The following is an 18,218-nucleotide window of genomic DNA, read 5'->3' on the forward strand; positions in this document are numbered from 1 at the left end:
CACAACTATCAAACTGTTTAAGAATTAAACGGATTTAAAATTTATTGGACCTCTTTTATTATTATTGAATATAACAATAACCGATATACATCATAAATTTAAAAATTAAAAATCAATTCCAGAATTCAAAAGTTCGTACGACATCATCAGTAATTTGGGTTTTGATTTTAAACTACCGAAAAAATGAATAAATGAACGATCAATTGTCCGAAGACGGAAAAAATGTATATAGAAATATATTTTGAAGAGTAAAGAGAGTGAGGAAGATATAAACGAGGAGATGAGAGAAAATAAAGAAAAAGAGCTTGTGTGTGATTTTGGAAATTATAAAAGGCAAAAACTTGTGTGAGATGGTCTCACGGTTCTTATTTATGAGACGGATCCTTTATTTGGGTTATCCATGAAAAAATATTATTTTTTATGCTAAAATTATTACTTTTTATTGTGAATATGGGTAAGGTTGACCGTCTCACAGATTAAGATCCGTGAGACGGTCTCACATGAGACCCACTCATTATAAAAATCCTTACAAAGTTTTGAGTTGAATTAAATAAAAATTTGATATTTTGTACTTGTATTTTAAGTTCCATGTTTGTATGCTAATTAATTTAATAGAATCATTGAAATTTCATTGATATTTTGATTATATCAATATTTTTGTAGAGTTTATAAAAATCAATGTTTAATATTATTTGACTTTTTAAAATTCGATGAAATTTGAGCATTTCATTTATATTTTGATAACATCAATGTATGATAATGGTAATGATAGCAATTATTTTAAAATGAATCATTAAAAAAGAAACTGATTTTTCGATACATGAGATCATTTTTTTTAAAAAAATATTTTTATTTTTTAAGTCTAATATATTTTATTTAATCATAAGTATAAAATCATACTTATTTTTTGATATTTCAAATTATTGATATATCATCTTTAATTTTAGAGTAATAATTCACTAATTAATATATAATTTTAAAAAATAAATTGGGGTATTATTAATTTGTTATGAATGATATATATTATTTTTATTTAATTTATAATACATTAATATATATTAATAATATTTTAATAGTAGATATTAGTAATTAAAGAATATGTAAAGAGTTTAACATACTCAAAATCGATGTAAAGATATTAGCAACTAGATGATTATAATCTTGGCTCGATTCTGTTGATGTGCCGTAAGATGATAATTTCATGACTATTGTGAACGGATTAAACCATATGGTTGTATTTCTCAGCAAGCTCGGACTTATTTTATTTGAATGTAGCGGATAACATCATTTGTTAACGAGTTTCATATTTAAATTAGAGTGAGTCTCATGTGAGATCGTCTCACGGATCTTAATCTGTGAGACGGGTCAACCCTACGGATATTCACAATAAAAAATAATGCTCTTAACATAAAAAATAATATTTTTTCATTGATGACCCAAATAAGACATCTGTCTCACAAATACGACCCGTAAGACCGTCTCACACAAGTTTTTGCCTTTAAATTGATACTCATAGCTAGTAATTTTCTTCTTTGTTTTAAGTGTCGAATATTGATTTTTTTTTTCAATGGTTCTAATATTGAGGTGTTAATTAATGGTCTGCATAGGTTGGCCGTTGGCATGGAAGCTGGTACTGGGGTTCATGTGCCTCTAGTTCAGGAGATTTTTGGTCTGCGGCCGACGAAGATTCACTCAATTTTACAACAGAATGAATGCCCAAAAACCCTCATTAGAATGGTAGAGTTTCAGTGTCACGTCTATTCTTTATCATAATTTTTTTATGATAAGGTTCATTTTGTCATTACAATTCAATATATAAATTTAATCACACTTGTTAAAATCATACCAAACATTCAATATATTATCTTACCATCATACTTATCTTTGATTTATCCTTATATTATATATCTCATACTTATCATATGTACTAAACTATGCCTTGATGTATTGTGTATTTTGATCAAATTTTGTTTTTCACAATTTTTTGGTAGAATGTTATGATAGTTGATTCGGAGAGAGATGCCAACCTAAAAATATGGTAGCATTACTAATAACCGATGTACATTCAAGTGTGTGAGAACCTGCAGAAATAGCCACAAATTAGATGCGTGCACCCTCTGAGATCTTCATTTTTCGCATGTAGTGTAGAAGCTTTTCTTGATAGTCGTTGTCTAATACTAGTTGGAACCACCATCTTTTCATGTCATTTTGTAACCCAGATGGGCACTCTAAGACATGACATTACCGATTAGTGGTTATATTGGTCGATCACAGCTCAAAAATCAGACAGATGGTCACAAGCAGACGCTGGAATGTGGCTGTTGAAGCTTCGTTGTCACAACAATTTGTGTAATTTAAGTTTTTTTGCATTCTTCTAACAATTGAAAGTTTTAGTATTGTGTTCTTCCAATGCAAATCCTCAAACCTGCGCCGTCTACACTAGAACCCCTTTGCCCTGTTATGAAATAAATCAATCACGCCATGTTCATTGGTTGATAATGCTCACGTATTCATTCGACATTTTAGGTGTATTTATTTCGTTGGACACTCCGTATGTCTGCTTCCCAAAATGGCAGATCCACGGTTAGGACAAAAGGAGTTGGGACCAACGATAGTGTTGCACATTCCGCAAAGTAAAAATGTCAACCAACAAAAAATATATCGGTATCAGGCGTACATTAATCAGGAAAGTGTTGTGATTCACAATGCCGAAATTTCTTGGCTCATAAGATGCAAGGCTAAGTATCAACTTGTCATAAACATCCAACAATGTTTAATAGATCGTCACAGGGCTCTTATGATCTCGGTTTTCACTTGTGCAACACACTTTTCCTTGGTGGTTTTGTTTTCTTCTGAAAGTGGTTCTGTACCAAAAGAAAGAACCGTGAAATAAGAAACAAGATATCATTAGTTTAGTTTTAGCGTAAACCACATAGACCAATAATCACTCTCACCTTCTGCTTTTCCAGGGCTTCATAATCAGTCCTCTCTCTCCACGTGCTCTTTCGGAGTTTGATAGGTCGATTACCTACGTATTTACCTGCAGTAAGAAATTTTATACACCATCAAGAATAAGCATAAGTAACGACTCTTAATTTATAAAATAAGCCCCACGTTGTACTCCATAACAGGCGACGTGAGTAAGTTCGGACATCAAAAGAGTATTGTCATGGAGAGGTCGCACTCTTATGTGATTGTTAAGGAGTAAACACTAGATGTGCCAAAAATTGAGTGGGCTCATATATTGTGGTCTATATGACATGCAGAAAAAAGAGAAGTCACAATCAAAAGCCCAGTATGAAAAAGCAACAGATACACGGGCATACCATTGATTTCCTTCAGTGCTGCCACGACGTCTGCTGGATTAGAGAAACTAACAAATCCGTAACCCTTGGTCTTGCCAGTCCTCTTGTCCCTGACAACCTGCTTCATTATTAGCCCACCTTGATTTTGGGTAATATACTAGAAATGTAAGCCAAGTGAAAGGCAAACTCCCAAAAGGGAATGAACGCACACTACTTTGTAAAGCGCGACCATAAAATATCTCTAATAAAAATTCGAGGTAGCACTGAACAACAGAAGATCCTGTCAGATCTATTTGTTATGACCTTAGAGTATTCAATATAGACAGATGACTGATGAACTTTGCGATAAAGAGCATATGCTTAGGTCATGGTTTAGAGAGAAAAAGGCAGAACTGAAAATCTTGCAACATCAAGAATATTTCAACCACTAAAGTTGGTCTACCTATCCCCCCTTTTATAAACAGGTGAAATTACCATCAAACATCAGGAACCTACAATCACATTACTAAACTGCAGTCAGGTTGGGCAATTGTCGCAACGCTTTATTGCAACAGAAAATATGTTAATTTGATTGTTAAACAATCTGCTCTTGAAGATTGAAAGCACCATGACAAGCACATCATAGTATAAACCAAAGAGAATTCTACCTCGCTGAATACGAGTCAAAGGAGGGCTCTGCACTTTAACTTAACGTCTGAAGAGAGCATGCAATACTCATGTACCAATCGTGACAGGAGAAAGAGAAGTAACATGAGATTATGAACAAAAAAGGGACACCTTAAGACAGTAGAAAAACTTACTCTGGCCATATTAAAGGAAGGAAGTCTTGTAAATACTTTCGATAAAACATCATCATTCACCTCATTTCCAAGATCACCACAAAATAAGCGATAATCATCTGCAAGTTACAAAATATCAAGAGTTGAGTTGCTTCCTGCAATTTTCGCTACAGAACGGAAAAAAAGGACAAGAGTAGATGTAAAAGACAAATACTGAAAACAATAAAATGTGATCAAGTTGAAACGATTTCTTTATGCAAATACGAGCCAAATTGACAAGCAGATTCAATTCAAGTACGAGCTTTGGAGTTTTTCTGATCTCAATTTCGAGTTAACAAGCAAGTCAATCTCGAGCACAGGAGTCACAATTCAAATGCTCACAACATTTCATTATTTTTATCATTTTGGCAACGTTTACATATGGTCTTGAGGTAAATTAATCAATGAAGGAATAAATATGCACACTGGACCTTAAAATACATATACATAACTACTTTTCCAGAATGCAGACAAGTTGTGGTCATTTATCCATAGCCTGAAATCCTGCATACCTGTTTAACCCAAAAATTCATAAAGGAAAAAAAAACTACGAGCAAACACTACTCAGAAGGGAAATGGCGAGGAGTAAACAATAACTCAGTCCTGACCTGTCCATGAAATAAGAAAATAATACCATAAAAAACATAGAGGACAGAAAATTCATACTTTCGGGCCACTCTGCAAGAGTTGGATCCTCCCAAGCCTGGCCTGCAGCTTTCCGGGGGATTGCTTTTTTCTTGGTGTCTGCTTTGTGCTCGATCTCGCTGCTAGCAAGTGCAGCCTTCACACTCTCAAGTGCTTCTGGCGTTATTGTCTGTGCATCTCTCTGAAACAACTGTTGTGCCTGCAAACAATCACACAAGTCAGGAAAAAATTGTCAATAAAAAAATGCAAATAAGTACAAGTCGACATAGTAAGCAAAGTCTACAGTGTAGCGGCATAAACACACATCAGGATGGTAATAAAAAATATAAGATGAGTTCTCCCATCAAAGATGATGTCTTCATCAGGGCTTTCAATCACTGATACAATATAATCGTACAGGGATTCAAAAGCACCTTGTTTTGTGCAGTTGGAGAGATTCACGATCTAAAAAAAGGGTAAGACCATATATTTGGGATGACTCCTTATGCTGTCATGGTGTTAGTAGCGTATATACAAGATGTTGACTCTGAACAAATCCCTGTTCAAGCACATGTATCCGAAGCATTTAGAGCATGCTAAACGCTGGAACTAAAAAATAGCTCACGAACTCCGAAAAGGGGTAAGCCCACAATATTTAAGATCGGTCTTTGTGCTGCAATTATGTTTTTTGCATCAATACAAGTTCAAAAATGTTAACTTTAAATAAATCCCTGTTCGAGCACATGCATCCGAAGCATTTAGGGCATGCTAAAAAATATTCAGGAATTAAAAATACATCAACAATCCTGAAATTTCCATTGACAAATTAAAAAGAAACGGCAAAATGTAAACTCGGGATTAAATCGAATGGAAGGAAAGAAACAAAATTGCCTGTTGATATTGCGGCAAAGAGTAGACCGATGGAGGAGCGGGATACACGGGGAGCTGAACCGACTGAATAGGTGGCGGAGGTGCAGCTCCGATATACGAAACGGGAGGCGTCTGTTGGAGATGAAAGGGTGTGGGGAAGTAGGAAGCGGTAGAGGCCGTGTATGTGTATTGCGAGCTTGATGAAGGTTCGGCTCCGGTGGTCGTCGGCATCGAAGCCATCACAATCCCTAATCGAACTGGAATTCCACAGAAACGACGTAGCTTTTAACTGACTTTGATTTTATAGAGAATAGAAGAGAAGAGAAGAGAGAGTTGATATAAAAAAAAACTTGTAGGATCCATATCCAAAAGCCCGCCCGGCCCATATAATCTTTGATATTGGATTTTTCTAAACTCACATTTAAAATATGATTCTATTTGCATATTGATTTTATTATAATTTACTGGTACTAAATAAATCATTGAATTGAAGGGAATGAATGTTTGCATTTTAAATAAAATACAGACAAATAGATTTGTAATTATTACAATACATTCAACATAATTAATTCAATCTCAACCTTACAAGTTACAATTAATATACATTTCCCAAGAAAATATTTCAATTATATCATAACAACATCATATTTATGCACTTATATTATACATAAAAGTGGAGTGTAGGTAACAAAAAATCGAGTGATCACTTATTTCACTCCCTCGCTCTCCAACACCTAATGTGAAAAAAAAATAAAAAATTTACATATGGTTTTTACAAAACATATTTAGTCTTCCTCATGCATATTTGACCTCTCTCCCAGTTTTCTCCGCCGACCCATGTCTTGTAGTGACCTTCTGCATCAGACCAGAAACAAAAAGGGTGAAATCAGTTGGTATCAAGTATCAACAAACACTTCAAGACAATATTATATATTCAAAAAAACCACTTATCCAAATAATTTGGTTGTAAAACTTCAGGTCCATACTTTTTTCTGTCTGTGGACTTATAAGCGGAAGTTGCTAGAAACACGGTTCTAATCTGTTCTAGTCTAGTGGAAACTTCCCTGATTCCGATCCGGGCTGAAGGTGAAATGGCCAAACAACTCATTGCCAAACCGAGAACAGAAGACACACATTGCTCCCTTGCAGAGAAATCCTGGTCTTCTGGTTTAAGCAAACTGATATCCACAACTTCGAGTATTGTGTTCTTCTGTAGTGAGATGTTCACCCAATCTTTCAAGCTCGTTTCCTCGTTAAACATTTCATCTGTCGGCTTTTTTCTTGTGAAAGTCTCCAACAGCACTATACCAAAGCTGTACACATCACCGCTGGTGGATACTATTCCTTGAGTCCCATATTCTGCATTGATATTGAACATTTGGACAGCTTAAAGTTATGTTCAGATTCAACATTTTGAAGTGGGATTATATGTAGTGCAGAAAATTTTTACCCGGTGCCATGTATCCGATCGTTGCCAGGGTTTTGGTTTGAGCCATTAACTCCCCTTGGTCAAAGAGTTTGGCGATACCAAAATCACTAATGTGGGCAGTCATATCATCATCCAACAAAATGTTGCTCGGCTTTAAATCACAGTGAATGATAACTGATGTGTGGCCAAGATGAAGATATTCCAAGGCTGACACAACATCCATTGCTATGTTCAACCTTTGTAACAAATCCAACGAACAAAACTTCTGGGAATAAAGCCAATCATCAAGGCTCCCGCCATGCATGTACTCTAAAACCAAAGCTTTGAAATCTCTATAACTGCAGCATCCAATGATTTTAACTAAGTTCCTATGGCGAATTTTGCTTAGAACTTCACCTTCTGTCTTGAAGCTCTTGGCTATTCTGTCTGAATGTAAACTGAAAACTTTAACAGCAATTACTGAGCCATCCGAAAGCACTCCTCTGAATACTGAACCAAAACTTCCACTTCCGAGTAATTTGCTCTCATGAAAGTCATCTGTTGCTTGTACAAGCTCTTGATAAGAAATTCCACCCCATGAATCAATTAATGCGCTTTCACACTCTGGTGTGCCTCTGTTCGATTTTCTTCTCCGAATTAGTATAACAATCAAAGCCACTATCAAGATTGCTAATATACATGGGGGTATAACATACTTCAACAGCTTGACAGTATTATTCGACCTTGTTTTTCCTTGACAAGTTGGAACTTGTAAACGAGTTTCACCACATAGACCGGAGTTCTTGAGGAATGATTGAGCAGTGAAGTTTGCAAAGTTTCCTCCAGTGGGAATTGGCCCTTCTAGTCTATTGTAAGACACATTGAAGTATCGCAAGAATTTGAGTTCTGCTAGTGATATTGGAATGAATCCAGACAAATTATTGAAGGAGAGATCTAAGGATTCCAAACCTTTTAGATTTCCAATTGACCCCGGAATAGATCCTTCTAATATGTTTTGCGCCAAAGAAAGGAAAGATAAGGATTCTTGATCGCCAATATTACTAGGGATCTCACCTGAGAACTGATTCCATGACAAGTCTAGTTCTCTGATAACCTTAAGATTTCCAACAGCAGGTGGCAAGGAGCCGTTAAGAATGTTTGTCGACAAGTTTAAGGCCGAGAGGTCATTCAGGTTCCACAAGTTAAAGGGTACACGGGATTCAAATTTGTTGGAGTCTAAATATAATCTTCTCAAGGATTTGAGCTCACCAACGCATTCAGGAATCGGGCCAATCAGCATATTGTTACTCAGGTACAAATCACCCAAATTTCTTAACTGACAAAGGTCACTGGGGATGTATCCTCCAAGCTTATTGTATTCAAGATATACACGCACGAGTCCTGTTAATTTCCCTAATGTTCTTGGGATGAATCCTGTCAATTCATTGCTATCCAAGTATAAATCTCTCAAGCTAGTCAAGTTTCCCATCTCTTGAGGAATGGACCCTTTAATTCTGCATCCAAATGCCCTGAAGACCTGGAGAGAATCCGAGAAATTTCCGATTGAGGCTGGGAGGATTCCATCGAGCTGATTTAATGATACTTCTACTGACTCCAGCTGTCGACAATTTGTTAATGAAGATAAGAATCTCATTTCTTGATTGTAGTGTTCTCCTGTTAGATTATTCTCTCCCATCAAAAGGCGGCGTAAGAGTTTTAGATTACTAAAATCAGGTATTGGGCCTGAAAATGAGTTGGTGCCCACGTCCAAGTTATTAAGGTTAGAAGCATTGCTTATGGAGCTTGGAATTACCCCACTGAATCTGTTGTTAGACAAATAAATCTCTTCAAGACTAGGAAGCCAAAGTCCCATTGTTGATGGAAGACGGCCTGAAAAACTATTGTTATTAAGTGACATCATTTCTAATGTTGAAATATTGAACATAGAGGATGGAATAGATCCGGATAATTCATTGAAAGCGACATTTAATTTCACAAGATTAAGGTTCGCCAGCTCCGATGGCAATCCACCTGTCAAAATTCAAGAACTTTTAGCTACTCATGGGAAATTATCATCAAGAACCGAAGTGTATTTTGTCGCCATATGAATGAAATCGTTAAAAAAGAAGTCAATATCAAATATTCTCTGTAAAACACACCTTTAAAGTTGTTATAAGGTAGAAAAAGACTTTGCAGCCCCGTGAGATTTCCAACTCCTCTAGGTATCTCACCTGTGAAGCTGTTCAGGGACAATGATAAGAAGGAAAGCCTTTTACATCCCCATAAGTGATGAAAAATTCGTCCTGTTAGATTATTAGAATAGAGCGACAGTACTTCCAGGTTTGGTAGATTAAAATACATGTCAACCGGCAGGCTTCCAGATAAACTGTTGTTGGCTAGATCAAGCGATGTCATCGAAGACATATTGAAGATAAAAGATGGAATCTTCCCTGATAGAGAGGCTCCCCGCATGCTCAATAACTCTAAACGTGTAAGATTTCCAAGTTCTGAAGGAATTTCGCCTGGAGTGCAATCAAAATTCAGATACAAGGATATGATTCTGATTTTCATGTAAATCAAGTAAAGAAATAATACAATAACGACACTTGAACAAAAGCATTAACCACTTTCTTATCAATCATATAACATGTTTTTGGTTCAAATAGAAAAAGATACGCACCGGCCTGGAAATCATTTATCCCAAGATACAGATTTTGGAGCTTTGTTAGACTGCCGATTGAACTCGTTATGCTGCCACTGAAATGATTAAAAGATAAGGACAACACTTGGAGCTCCTCACACTTGTATATATTGTATGGAATTTCTCCATGAAGCAGATTACTAGAGAGATGAAGTCGTTTGAGTTTCAACATATTATCACACATATCTGGTGGAAGACTACCTGACAGGCTATTGCCAGTAAGATCAATGGATGCAAGTGAAGACATGTTAAAGATACCGTGTGGTATCACACCCGTAATGGCGTTATACTTGAGATCGAATGTTTCCAAAGAAGAAATATTGCCGATTTCTAATGGGATATTCCCATCTAGAAAATTGTACGCCATTCCTAACATCCTTAGCTTTGAGTTGTTGAATAATGATGTTGGGATGCTGCCAGAGAATTTGTTTCTGCCCAGAAACAATACCTCAAGTCTTGGTAAGGTTCCAAACCATGATGGGATTTCTCCTGTGAATTCGTTGGAATCTAAATAGATCACCTCTAATCTGCGCAAATTAGACAGCTCGGGTGGGATGGAGTCTGTGAAATTGTTCAAGCCGAGGTCTAAAGAAGAGAGAAACGTCAAGTTTCCAAGATTTGGAGCAAGGATTGCACCCAAACTAAAACCCGAAAAATTTAAAGATGTGACTCGTTGATTCCTGGCGTCGGTGTCGCAAGACACACCAATCCAGCTGCAAACGGATGCATCACTGGACCAGTTTTTGGCCAAGACTTGATAAGGGTCCAAAGTGATTGAGTTTTTAAAAGCAACAAGTGCGTTCTGGTCAGTGGTTAAGTTAAAATCTACTTCAGCAGAGCAAATTGTGATCCTGTACAGAAAAAGTAATGCTGTGGTTGCGACGAAGAAGACTGATTTCGTCATGAATTTTTGTTGACGAAGTTTCTGGGAAGACTTGAGTATATATATATCAAGACTTCTCAGCAAAACGATCGAAATATTAATTTCAGTATGTATATGGTGGTTGAGTAAGGTGGGAAGTTGGGACAAATATATTAATAGAGGAAATAAATCCACACAGGGACCACAGTCTCTGGACAATGTCAAAACAAACCCGGTTACCTTTTGGCTTGATTTTTCTTCTTTTTTTTTTTCCAGACTAAAATTAAACATAATTCATTCACTTACCGAATCGAGATATGCCAGTTGTTATCTGAGTCTGAGTTGGTGGGATAAACCAGTGTTTGGCTAATGATCAGGAGTTTGATACTTTCTATATATTAACATCACTTTATCGAGCGAGTTTGTACTGGCTAACATGGTTTGCATGTAAGCTATTGTGTTAAGTTTGAGGATTTACCTAACGCAGAAAAAAAAAATAGAGGCATCGAATTCTCACGTCCTAAAAAAATATGCGAGTTGGTTTGTGCAAAAATCAAATTTTTTTTATAATATTTAAAACTTAGTTATTTGTTGAAAATTAAAATTGGATGTCATTAGCAAACTTTGACTGCAGTTTTAGATAAAAATAAATAAATAAATAAATAAAATTGGATTTTGATTCAGTTATTATTAGGATTAATTGATTTCGGTTAGGTTTATGTGGTTTAAACAGCATAACGCTGCACTTCTTGGGTTCGATTTCGATCAAAAATAATATATATTTTTCCTTCCAAAAACGGTTAATACCCTCATTCTTCGAGAATACGTAACAATGGAGGTACGTAGGTATGTATGTAGGAAAAGGAAAAGTTGACAACTACTTAAAAAAGGTTAAGGTCAGACATATAAAATCGATACATATTTAAATAATAATAATAATGATTTTTCATGTGTAGATCTCATAAGAATTTTTTGTTTAAAAAATTAAAGTCGTTTTCTCAATTTTAGTTCATAACCGAAGTATAATTTAAAATAATATGCAAATCTCAAAATTCACTATTTAATAAAATTTCGAGATTTTGGTCGAATAAAGTTTTGTCACGCAAGGCCATGGAAATCTAAACTATAGAATTTCTGTCTAGAAATATGAAAAGCAAAAGAGAACAATTAACAAGTTGAAAGAAGAGAAAAAATAATATTACAAAAATAGTGAAAAATCCTAAATAATGTCTCGTATGTTTCTTATTTCTTACCATTTTATTCATTGCAAGCCGTTTTAACACAATTTCAGAATTTTCATGAGATGGGTGACATTTAGAGAAGTTCTCGTGCGTCAAGTTGTTGATGTTATGTCGCTTGATCTAATTGGTTAGGTAGCTCTGAAAGAGCGACGTCAAATCTTAAAGAGAAATACTGACTGGATGTAGAAAAAGAGTAAGACTGATCCCTAAGAGATATGAGACAGCATTGACAAATAGACACGCACTTGTTTGAACTCATAGACCTAACAGCCAAATCCATAAGCACACAATTTAATGCACTGTGCGCTGACATGAATATAGGTAAATAAAATGTGACACTATAATTTTTGGTCTTGTGTTAAACGTTTCATCCCCGTCAATCTGTTGTCGGACAAATGAATCTCTTCAAGAGTGGGAAGCCAAAGTCACATTGTTCATGGCAGACGACCTGAAAAATTATTGACAGAAAGTTCCATCATTTCTAATTATGTTGTTGAAAATTAAGCGGTCCATCTGTCAAATGCAATAACATTTAGCTACTCACGGGAAATTATCATCAGGAACAGACGTTTATTCTGTCGCATACACGCATGAAATCTTTTAAAAAAGATATTGCAGCCCTGTGAGATTTCAAACTCCTCTAGGTATGTCACCTGTGAAGCTGTTTTCGGATAGTGATAAGAACAATTCGGCCTGTTAGATTATTAGATTAGAGCAAAAGCCCTCCCAGGTTTGGAAGATTAAAATACATGTCGACCGGCAGGCTTCCAGAAAGATCGAGTGTTATCATCGAATATGTGTTGAAGATAAAAGATGGAATCTTCCCTGTTAGAGAGGCTCCCCGCATGCTCAGTCACTCTAAACGTGTAAGATTTCCAAGTTCTGGAGGAAATTCGCCTGGAATGAAATCAAAACTCAGATATAAGGATTCTTGCAAATGGAGGCCATCATATATTAAGATTATTTACTATTACGGTTCTGATTTTCATTTAAATCAAATCCAGAAACAATACAAAAACGAATTTGATGCTATTTAATTTAAAATAATATGTTGCAAAAATTGCTTATTTAACAACTTTTTCTATAAATTATGTACTTATAGAAGTAAAAGAATTTTGTTACTTGTATTAAACTTGAATGAAAATTAAAAGCATCAGAATAAAATGAATATTTTAATGTAACATAAAGTAATTTTTGTTTGTTAATTTTAAGTGAATTATGTATTTGACATAGATTCCATCAAGAGATGCAAAATCAGTCCGTCTTGCATTTATTTTCGGAAATTAAACCCTATACGCATGAAAATTCAAAAAAAAAGAAAGTTGGGATAATTTTGTAAATAAGTACAATTAATTTTCATATATTTTAGGAAATTAAATAGTATCTATATTATGTTATTTATTTATTATGAACTTTTATTGGAATGTTTATACTTCAAATGTTAGCAACGAGAAGCATGCTTGGAAATTTGTGATAATATCGTATTAGTTTAAATTATTATTACTGTAGGTTTATTTATTTAGCTGTGAGAGTTTTTTCATTGAAATATTTTGTTTGATAATTAATTGTCGATGAGCGTACTCTTATCCACATAAATTATGGTTTTTCGAATATTTTTTCTAGTGTGTCTGGATAGATAAACATTGTCTTAAAATATTTTCAATTAATGATGTTCTATATGTAATAAAATGTATCTTTATTAGATATTTTAATTTTATTGCTTTAAAATTATTATTACATATCTACGAGCGATAGATACTTCAAGCTAGTTTAATCAAATTCCATTGACACGCTAGAACAAATATACCAAGGACGCAAAAGTCTACATAAAGGCTTCGATCACAGCAACAAAACTTGACAAACCACACACTGAGAAGAACTAAACTCAAACACACATTGAGAATATCAAACTACTACTCCACTCGAACCAAGTCGATGGCATTATTATCAATCACAGAAGTTACTGTAAACCAGTAAAGATGCACCAACAGAAATAGAAATAGGAGAAATATCATAGGAAAAATGGACTTGGTAGAGACAAGAGTGTCACTCTTCTTCGGTCTCAGATTCCGCACTCTGCAGCCACTCCACAAACGGCTTCACATTTTTCCAAATTGGGGAGCTTTTATTGACACCATGCAAGCCTTTCTCGAACCATTCCACTATGAACTCTTCTTCCAGCATATCGTTGTCATAAAGTGCTTTCACGACCAAACCCACTTCTTTTACTGCCTCGGGGCTTGCTTTCCCACAAAAGCTCTCTATGGCATGAAGAAGAATTGGCTGTGAATCCTCTTCCTGAACTGCAGCAGCAACGAAGTTCTTCTTCTTCACGACCACCTTCGAAAAACCTTTTCCAACTCCCTCGAACAGAGCTTCAAAAAGGGCATCAGTTATCTCTTGGGCAGTGCCAGTGAGAGATTCCAAAAAGGGTTTGAGTTTGTCTGCAGGAGAACCTTTTGAAAGATAATCCTTTATTGCATCAACAAGTTCCACGTAAGCATTGGATTTAACCCCGTTTGTCTGTCCACTAACTTTAGGTTTCTCTTCTCTTCCTGGAGAGTTCTTCCCTGATTTTGGCTTATCTTCATTGGCCGAAAGCACGACCATACTGGCAGTAACGGCATTTAACTGCTCTTGAATTCTTTGTTGTGCAGCTGCAGCAGAGGTGTCGGTTTGCCACTCAACGTCATCATCACTGTCGCCACCAGCAACAACTGCTGCTTCATTCTCATCTTCCTGGTTACCTGATGGCGAATGGTCCTCATCAGAGTGATGGGATTTCTTCTTGATGGGTACTTTTGGGGCTGCATCCTTCAAATTACCAGTTGAACCCTTCTTCTTTGCGGCTTCTTTCTTAAGTTTTTTCAATTCTTCATCGGCAGTCTCACCCTCTTTGAGCCGCTCCTTCTCAGCCCTCCTCATTGCTTTCTTGTCTTTTGATCCTTTCTTTGCCTCAGGAGGGTTTTTGAGAATGAATGTTGTGAGCTTGTCCCTCATGTCAACATCTGATACAAAACCACAAGCTGCACATTTGAGATTAATCAATTGTGATTTTGTGATAATAATTTCAGTTTCAGGGTTCCCACAACCATAACATTGGACAAACTTCTTGATGAAGTTCTCGAGGAGTCCAGAAAGTTTTGCCGTATCATGGGCCCCATTGACATGGGAAGTCCCAGTTTTCTCATCAAACTTGGATTGAGCTCCCAGTTCACAACCAAAATACTTTGTGGTGTAAGCAGCAGGTCTAGCCAAGGCCTTCGCAATGTCAACCATATTGACTATATTGGTCTTGATGCCATTTCCACGACCCTCAATTTTGGTCATCATTTTAGGCATCTTATACCTGTAAAAGGCGTCATCTTGGTTTCCAGCGCCAATATTTAGCAGAGCCATTTTCCCCACTTTAGTATGTATCTCTGCATGAAAACTCAGAAATTAAGCAGGCTATCTTTTTAAAGATAAATGAAAAAATAACTCATCTTGGGTATGGTAAAAATACCTAGCTAAAGTGGCAGTCCACATAAACTGGAAATCTTGGCCGTGTATCTTATATCCTTGCAAAGACTCTTGATGAGTGCAGCCAATTTTGAAAGCAAAATGCCTATCTTTTTTTCTTGACCAAGGACAGTATTCTCCAAGTAACCCAATCGATGATAAAAAGAAAGTGGCCTGTTCAGACATAAAAAACGTTTCTAACTTGACTTCCTCCACTTTTGCTGACTGCAGTGACAGCAGTTGTACCAACCAATGCCTGTAAAAATTTACAGAATCCAAGTATAAATACCCAAATACTATCAATTAAAAAAGAAGACTACGAAAATGATAAAGTCCTTGATCAGTTGAACTAGATAGTTTTTATGATCAGATTTAAATCAATAATTTGAACTTCAAGGATAGGTGTTAAACTCATAAATAATAATGTTCAGATCATTGGTTCATCATTGTTAATCCCAACAGCACACTTTTGATAAGCCATGACATTTATACATAACATGAGAGCTCATATTAGCAGTCCTCTGATCCAAAACACGGAAAAAGTACAAGAAAGACCACACAGAGCAAGTTCAAATAGATACCCCTCCAGGTAACCAAACCCTACTGATAAAATAAGTGAAGATGGTGGTTTTTTTATTCTTAACATGTCTACTCTTATTATGGTATCCATAACTATTGACGGAAATTATATCTTTCTATGCAAATATTATACAAGTAATCATGTGGAATCTCGCGCGTATATAAATAAATATAATATTCAATATTCACAATCTCAAATCGAATTTTAGAACATGTTTTGAAAAGATAACAGCAAAGAAATTCAATCACAACTGCGTAGGTCATAGATTAAAATTCAGAGTCCATATTTTAAAATCAGCTGAAATCCATTTAAAATCTCCATTTTCAGATCCAAACGACCACTAACAAATTCAAAACTAAAAACAATCAACATGAAATCCAGATTCATCTCAAATCCTAAATCAATTAAACCACTTACACCATAATCCCAATCCCAATCTCAATCAAACAAAAGAAAATAAATCGCATGAAAATACAGATCTATAAATCAACCACGCAAAAGCAGCAACACAACAAACTGGATCGATAAAAAAACTGATCAACAAAACTCAAATTGAAACACGTAGATCCAAAATAGGACGAAACAACGAAAGAAATCGGAAGATTGGAGACCGAAAAATACCTTTTAACTGGTAGGAGAAGGGAAACTTTAAAGTGAAGAAATATCAGGAAGAGATTTTAACCTTCGAATACGTGGTTGAGACTAGATGGGGAAGATACATTACGAAGAGCGTGTGTATATTTATAGGGGGGAAGGCAGGAAACCCTAGCCTTTTCGATTAGACGCGTAATAGATATAATTTATATATCTATCCATATATTTTCTATATTAATAATTAATAATTAATTAACTAATATTAATATCTATATGTATCTCGGCGTTTATTATTATTTTTTGAGGGACACTTATGTGAGACCGTCTCATGGGTCTTAATCTGTGAGATAGGTCAACTTTATCCATATTCACAATAAAAAGTAATACTTTTTAACGGGTGACTCAAATAAGATACCCGCCTCACAAATACGACCCGTGAGACCGTCTTACACGAGTTTTTATCTTATTTTTTTGTTTGTAAAAATTACTTTAATAATTATCTTGATGTGCAATGTTTATTTTATAATAAATACGTCTTTTACAAATAAAGAATTTTGGTTGGAGATTTTTTTTATCATTGTTCGGTTTTAAAATTTATTATTACTTTATTTTATACCGTGTTTATTATTGTAAATAAATTTGTATTGCTTTTGTTTTGTTTTCTGAGAATAAAATTATTTTAGTTGGTGGTCAGTCTAATCCATATTTGTAGCTAGCCAAAACTAATTGTTTTGACAAAAAAATTATTTTTGATGAGTACGATTGATTAGAAGATCTGTTATACTTGTCCATTCAACATATAGTTTTGACAATAAAAAAAATTTCATGAGCATGATTGAGTAGAAGATTTGTGTATTATTATTCATTCAACATTTTCAATCGATTTACACAAGTTTGTGTTTATGTCTTTCTCTCAAAATAGAGAGGTTTACGTCACTTCACTCGTGTAATTATAATCTGAATACTTAGTTAAATTGAGGTATCACCTAGCAATGCGAGATGAAGTGGAAGGAACTAACATCACAAATACAATTATCTTACCCAAACTGTGTATAATGTGGATTCCGTGATTACCAAGCATGTCATTGTTGTAAAAAGTTCGATTAAGCAACAGCTTTTTATAACACAAGATTTCGTTAATTATTATGTTTTTCCAAATATTACATATTAATTGATTACATTTATATTTTTCAGAACTTGAAAGTTATTAATTTAATCTTTAATTTATGATAATTCTATACATTGTTCTAAAATTATCGCTTAAGTTTTGTATTCTTAAAGTTGATTACGCAGCTTTTTAAAAAAATAAAGATTTTATTTATATTTTGCATGAATATGTTTTCATAAATATTAAATAAAAATTCATTAATATAAATATCACATACTAATCGATAATTAGCTTATTTTGTTATATTATTTTATGGATCTGTAAGAAAGCTGAATTATTATAATGTTATATTCTTTAAAACTTTATATTTATTTATTAAAATGTTGAATTTATGGAAACTCTATCTTTTTGTTTATTGTTCTGACTTTAAATAATTCAAATTTTAGTAAAATTTATAAAATATTTTTTACAATTAAATTCGTAGGAGTCTTACTTAAATTTGAAAAACTTCAAGTTTGACACAAAAAGCTTCAACACTCTTCACGCTTTTAGATATTTGATTATATCTTTGAACTATTGTTCGAAATAAAATAAATAAAAATATAA

The 18,218-nt window shown here is 34.6% G+C and overlaps 3 protein-coding genes across 5 annotated transcripts; all 3 read right to left on the reverse strand.

Moving 5' to 3' along the window:
- Positions 1–2,659: 2,659 nt before the first annotated feature.
- Positions 2,660–5,931, reverse strand: LOC140825660 (uncharacterized). 2 transcript variants are annotated; one of them, XM_073187557.1, is made up of 6 exons: positions 5,639–5,930; positions 4,790–4,967; positions 4,106–4,203; positions 3,327–3,423; positions 2,955–3,040; positions 2,660–2,864 (listed from the first exon to the last, which is right to left on the reverse strand). In XM_073187557.1, the coding sequence occupies exons 1-6, from the start codon at positions 5,855–5,857 to the stop codon at positions 2,811–2,813; spliced, it is 732 nt and encodes a 243-aa protein (XP_073043658.1). In that variant the 5' UTR covers positions 5,858–5,930; the 3' UTR covers positions 2,660–2,810. The 2 variants fall into 2 exon arrangements, 1 of the variants encoding a protein (XP_073043658.1); XR_012116723.1 differs by lacking the exon at positions 2,660–2,864 and having other exon boundaries at positions 3,953–4,203; positions 5,639–5,931.
- Positions 5,932–6,199: 268 nt separating this feature from the next.
- LOC140825659 (uncharacterized) lies at positions 6,200–10,674 on the reverse strand. Of its 2 annotated transcripts, XM_073187555.1 has the most exons (6): positions 10,247–10,385; positions 9,706–10,157; positions 9,185–9,547; positions 7,068–9,056; positions 6,604–6,976; positions 6,201–6,472 (listed from the first exon to the last, which is right to left on the reverse strand). In XM_073187555.1, exons 2-6 carry the CDS (start codon positions 10,100–10,102, stop codon positions 6,403–6,405), a joined length of 3,192 nt encoding a protein of 1,063 aa, XP_073043656.1. In that variant the 5' UTR covers positions 10,103–10,157; positions 10,247–10,385; the 3' UTR covers positions 6,201–6,402. The 2 variants fall into 2 exon arrangements, with proteins under 2 accessions (XP_073043655.1, XP_073043656.1); XM_073187554.1 differs by having other exon boundaries at positions 6,200–6,472; positions 9,706–10,674.
- Positions 10,675–13,588: 2,914 nt separating this feature from the next.
- Positions 13,589–16,689, reverse strand: LOC140825661 (eukaryotic translation initiation factor 5-like). Its single transcript, XM_073187558.1, has 3 exons — positions 16,532–16,689; positions 15,335–15,586; positions 13,589–15,251 (listed from the first exon to the last, which is right to left on the reverse strand). The coding sequence occupies exon 3, from the start codon at positions 15,226–15,228 to the stop codon at positions 13,876–13,878; it is 1,353 nt and encodes a 450-aa protein (XP_073043659.1). The 5' UTR covers positions 15,229–15,251; positions 15,335–15,586; positions 16,532–16,689; the 3' UTR covers positions 13,589–13,875.
- Positions 16,690–18,218: the final 1,529 nt, after the last annotated feature.

The sequence above is a fragment of the Primulina eburnea genome, chromosome 3, assembly GCF_022965805.1.
Source record: "Primulina eburnea isolate SZY01 chromosome 3, ASM2296580v1, whole genome shotgun sequence".
In the NCBI taxonomy this organism is placed as follows: domain Eukaryota; kingdom Viridiplantae; phylum Streptophyta; class Magnoliopsida; order Lamiales; family Gesneriaceae; genus Primulina; species Primulina eburnea.

What these genes read in the sequence shown, in the direction of transcription:
- LOC140825660 (XM_073187557.1), bottom strand. Translation starts at nt 5,857, where the DNA reads ATGGCTTCGATGCCGACGACCACCGGAGCCGAACCTTCATCAAGCTCG. An exon ending in TCTTGCAGAGTGGCCCGAAA is followed by an intron (nt 4,204 to 4,789) that starts GTATGAATTTTC and finishes TGTAACTTGCAG; the next exon opens with ATGATTATCGCTTATTTTGT. An exon ending in AGCACTGAAGGAAATCAATG is followed by an intron (nt 3,041 to 3,326) that starts GTATGCCCGTGT and finishes TTCTTACTGCAG; the next exon opens with GTAAATACGTAGGTAATCGA.
- LOC140825659 (XM_073187554.1), bottom strand. Translation starts at nt 10,630, where the DNA reads ATGACGAAATCAGTCTTCTTCGTCGCAACCACAGCATTACTTTTTCTG. An exon ending in ACCTTATAACAACTTTAAAG is followed by an intron (nt 9,057 to 9,184) that starts GTGTGTTTTACA and finishes GAATTTTGACAG; the next exon opens with GTGGATTGCCATCGGAGCTG. An exon ending in GATCGGATACATGGCACCGG is followed by an intron (nt 6,977 to 7,067) that starts GTAAAAATTTTC and finishes ATATCAATGCAG; the next exon opens with AATATGGGACTCAAGGAATA.
- LOC140825661 (XM_073187558.1), bottom strand. Translation starts at nt 15,228, where the DNA reads ATGGCTCTGCTAAATATTGGCGCTGGAAACCAAGATGACGCCTTTTAC.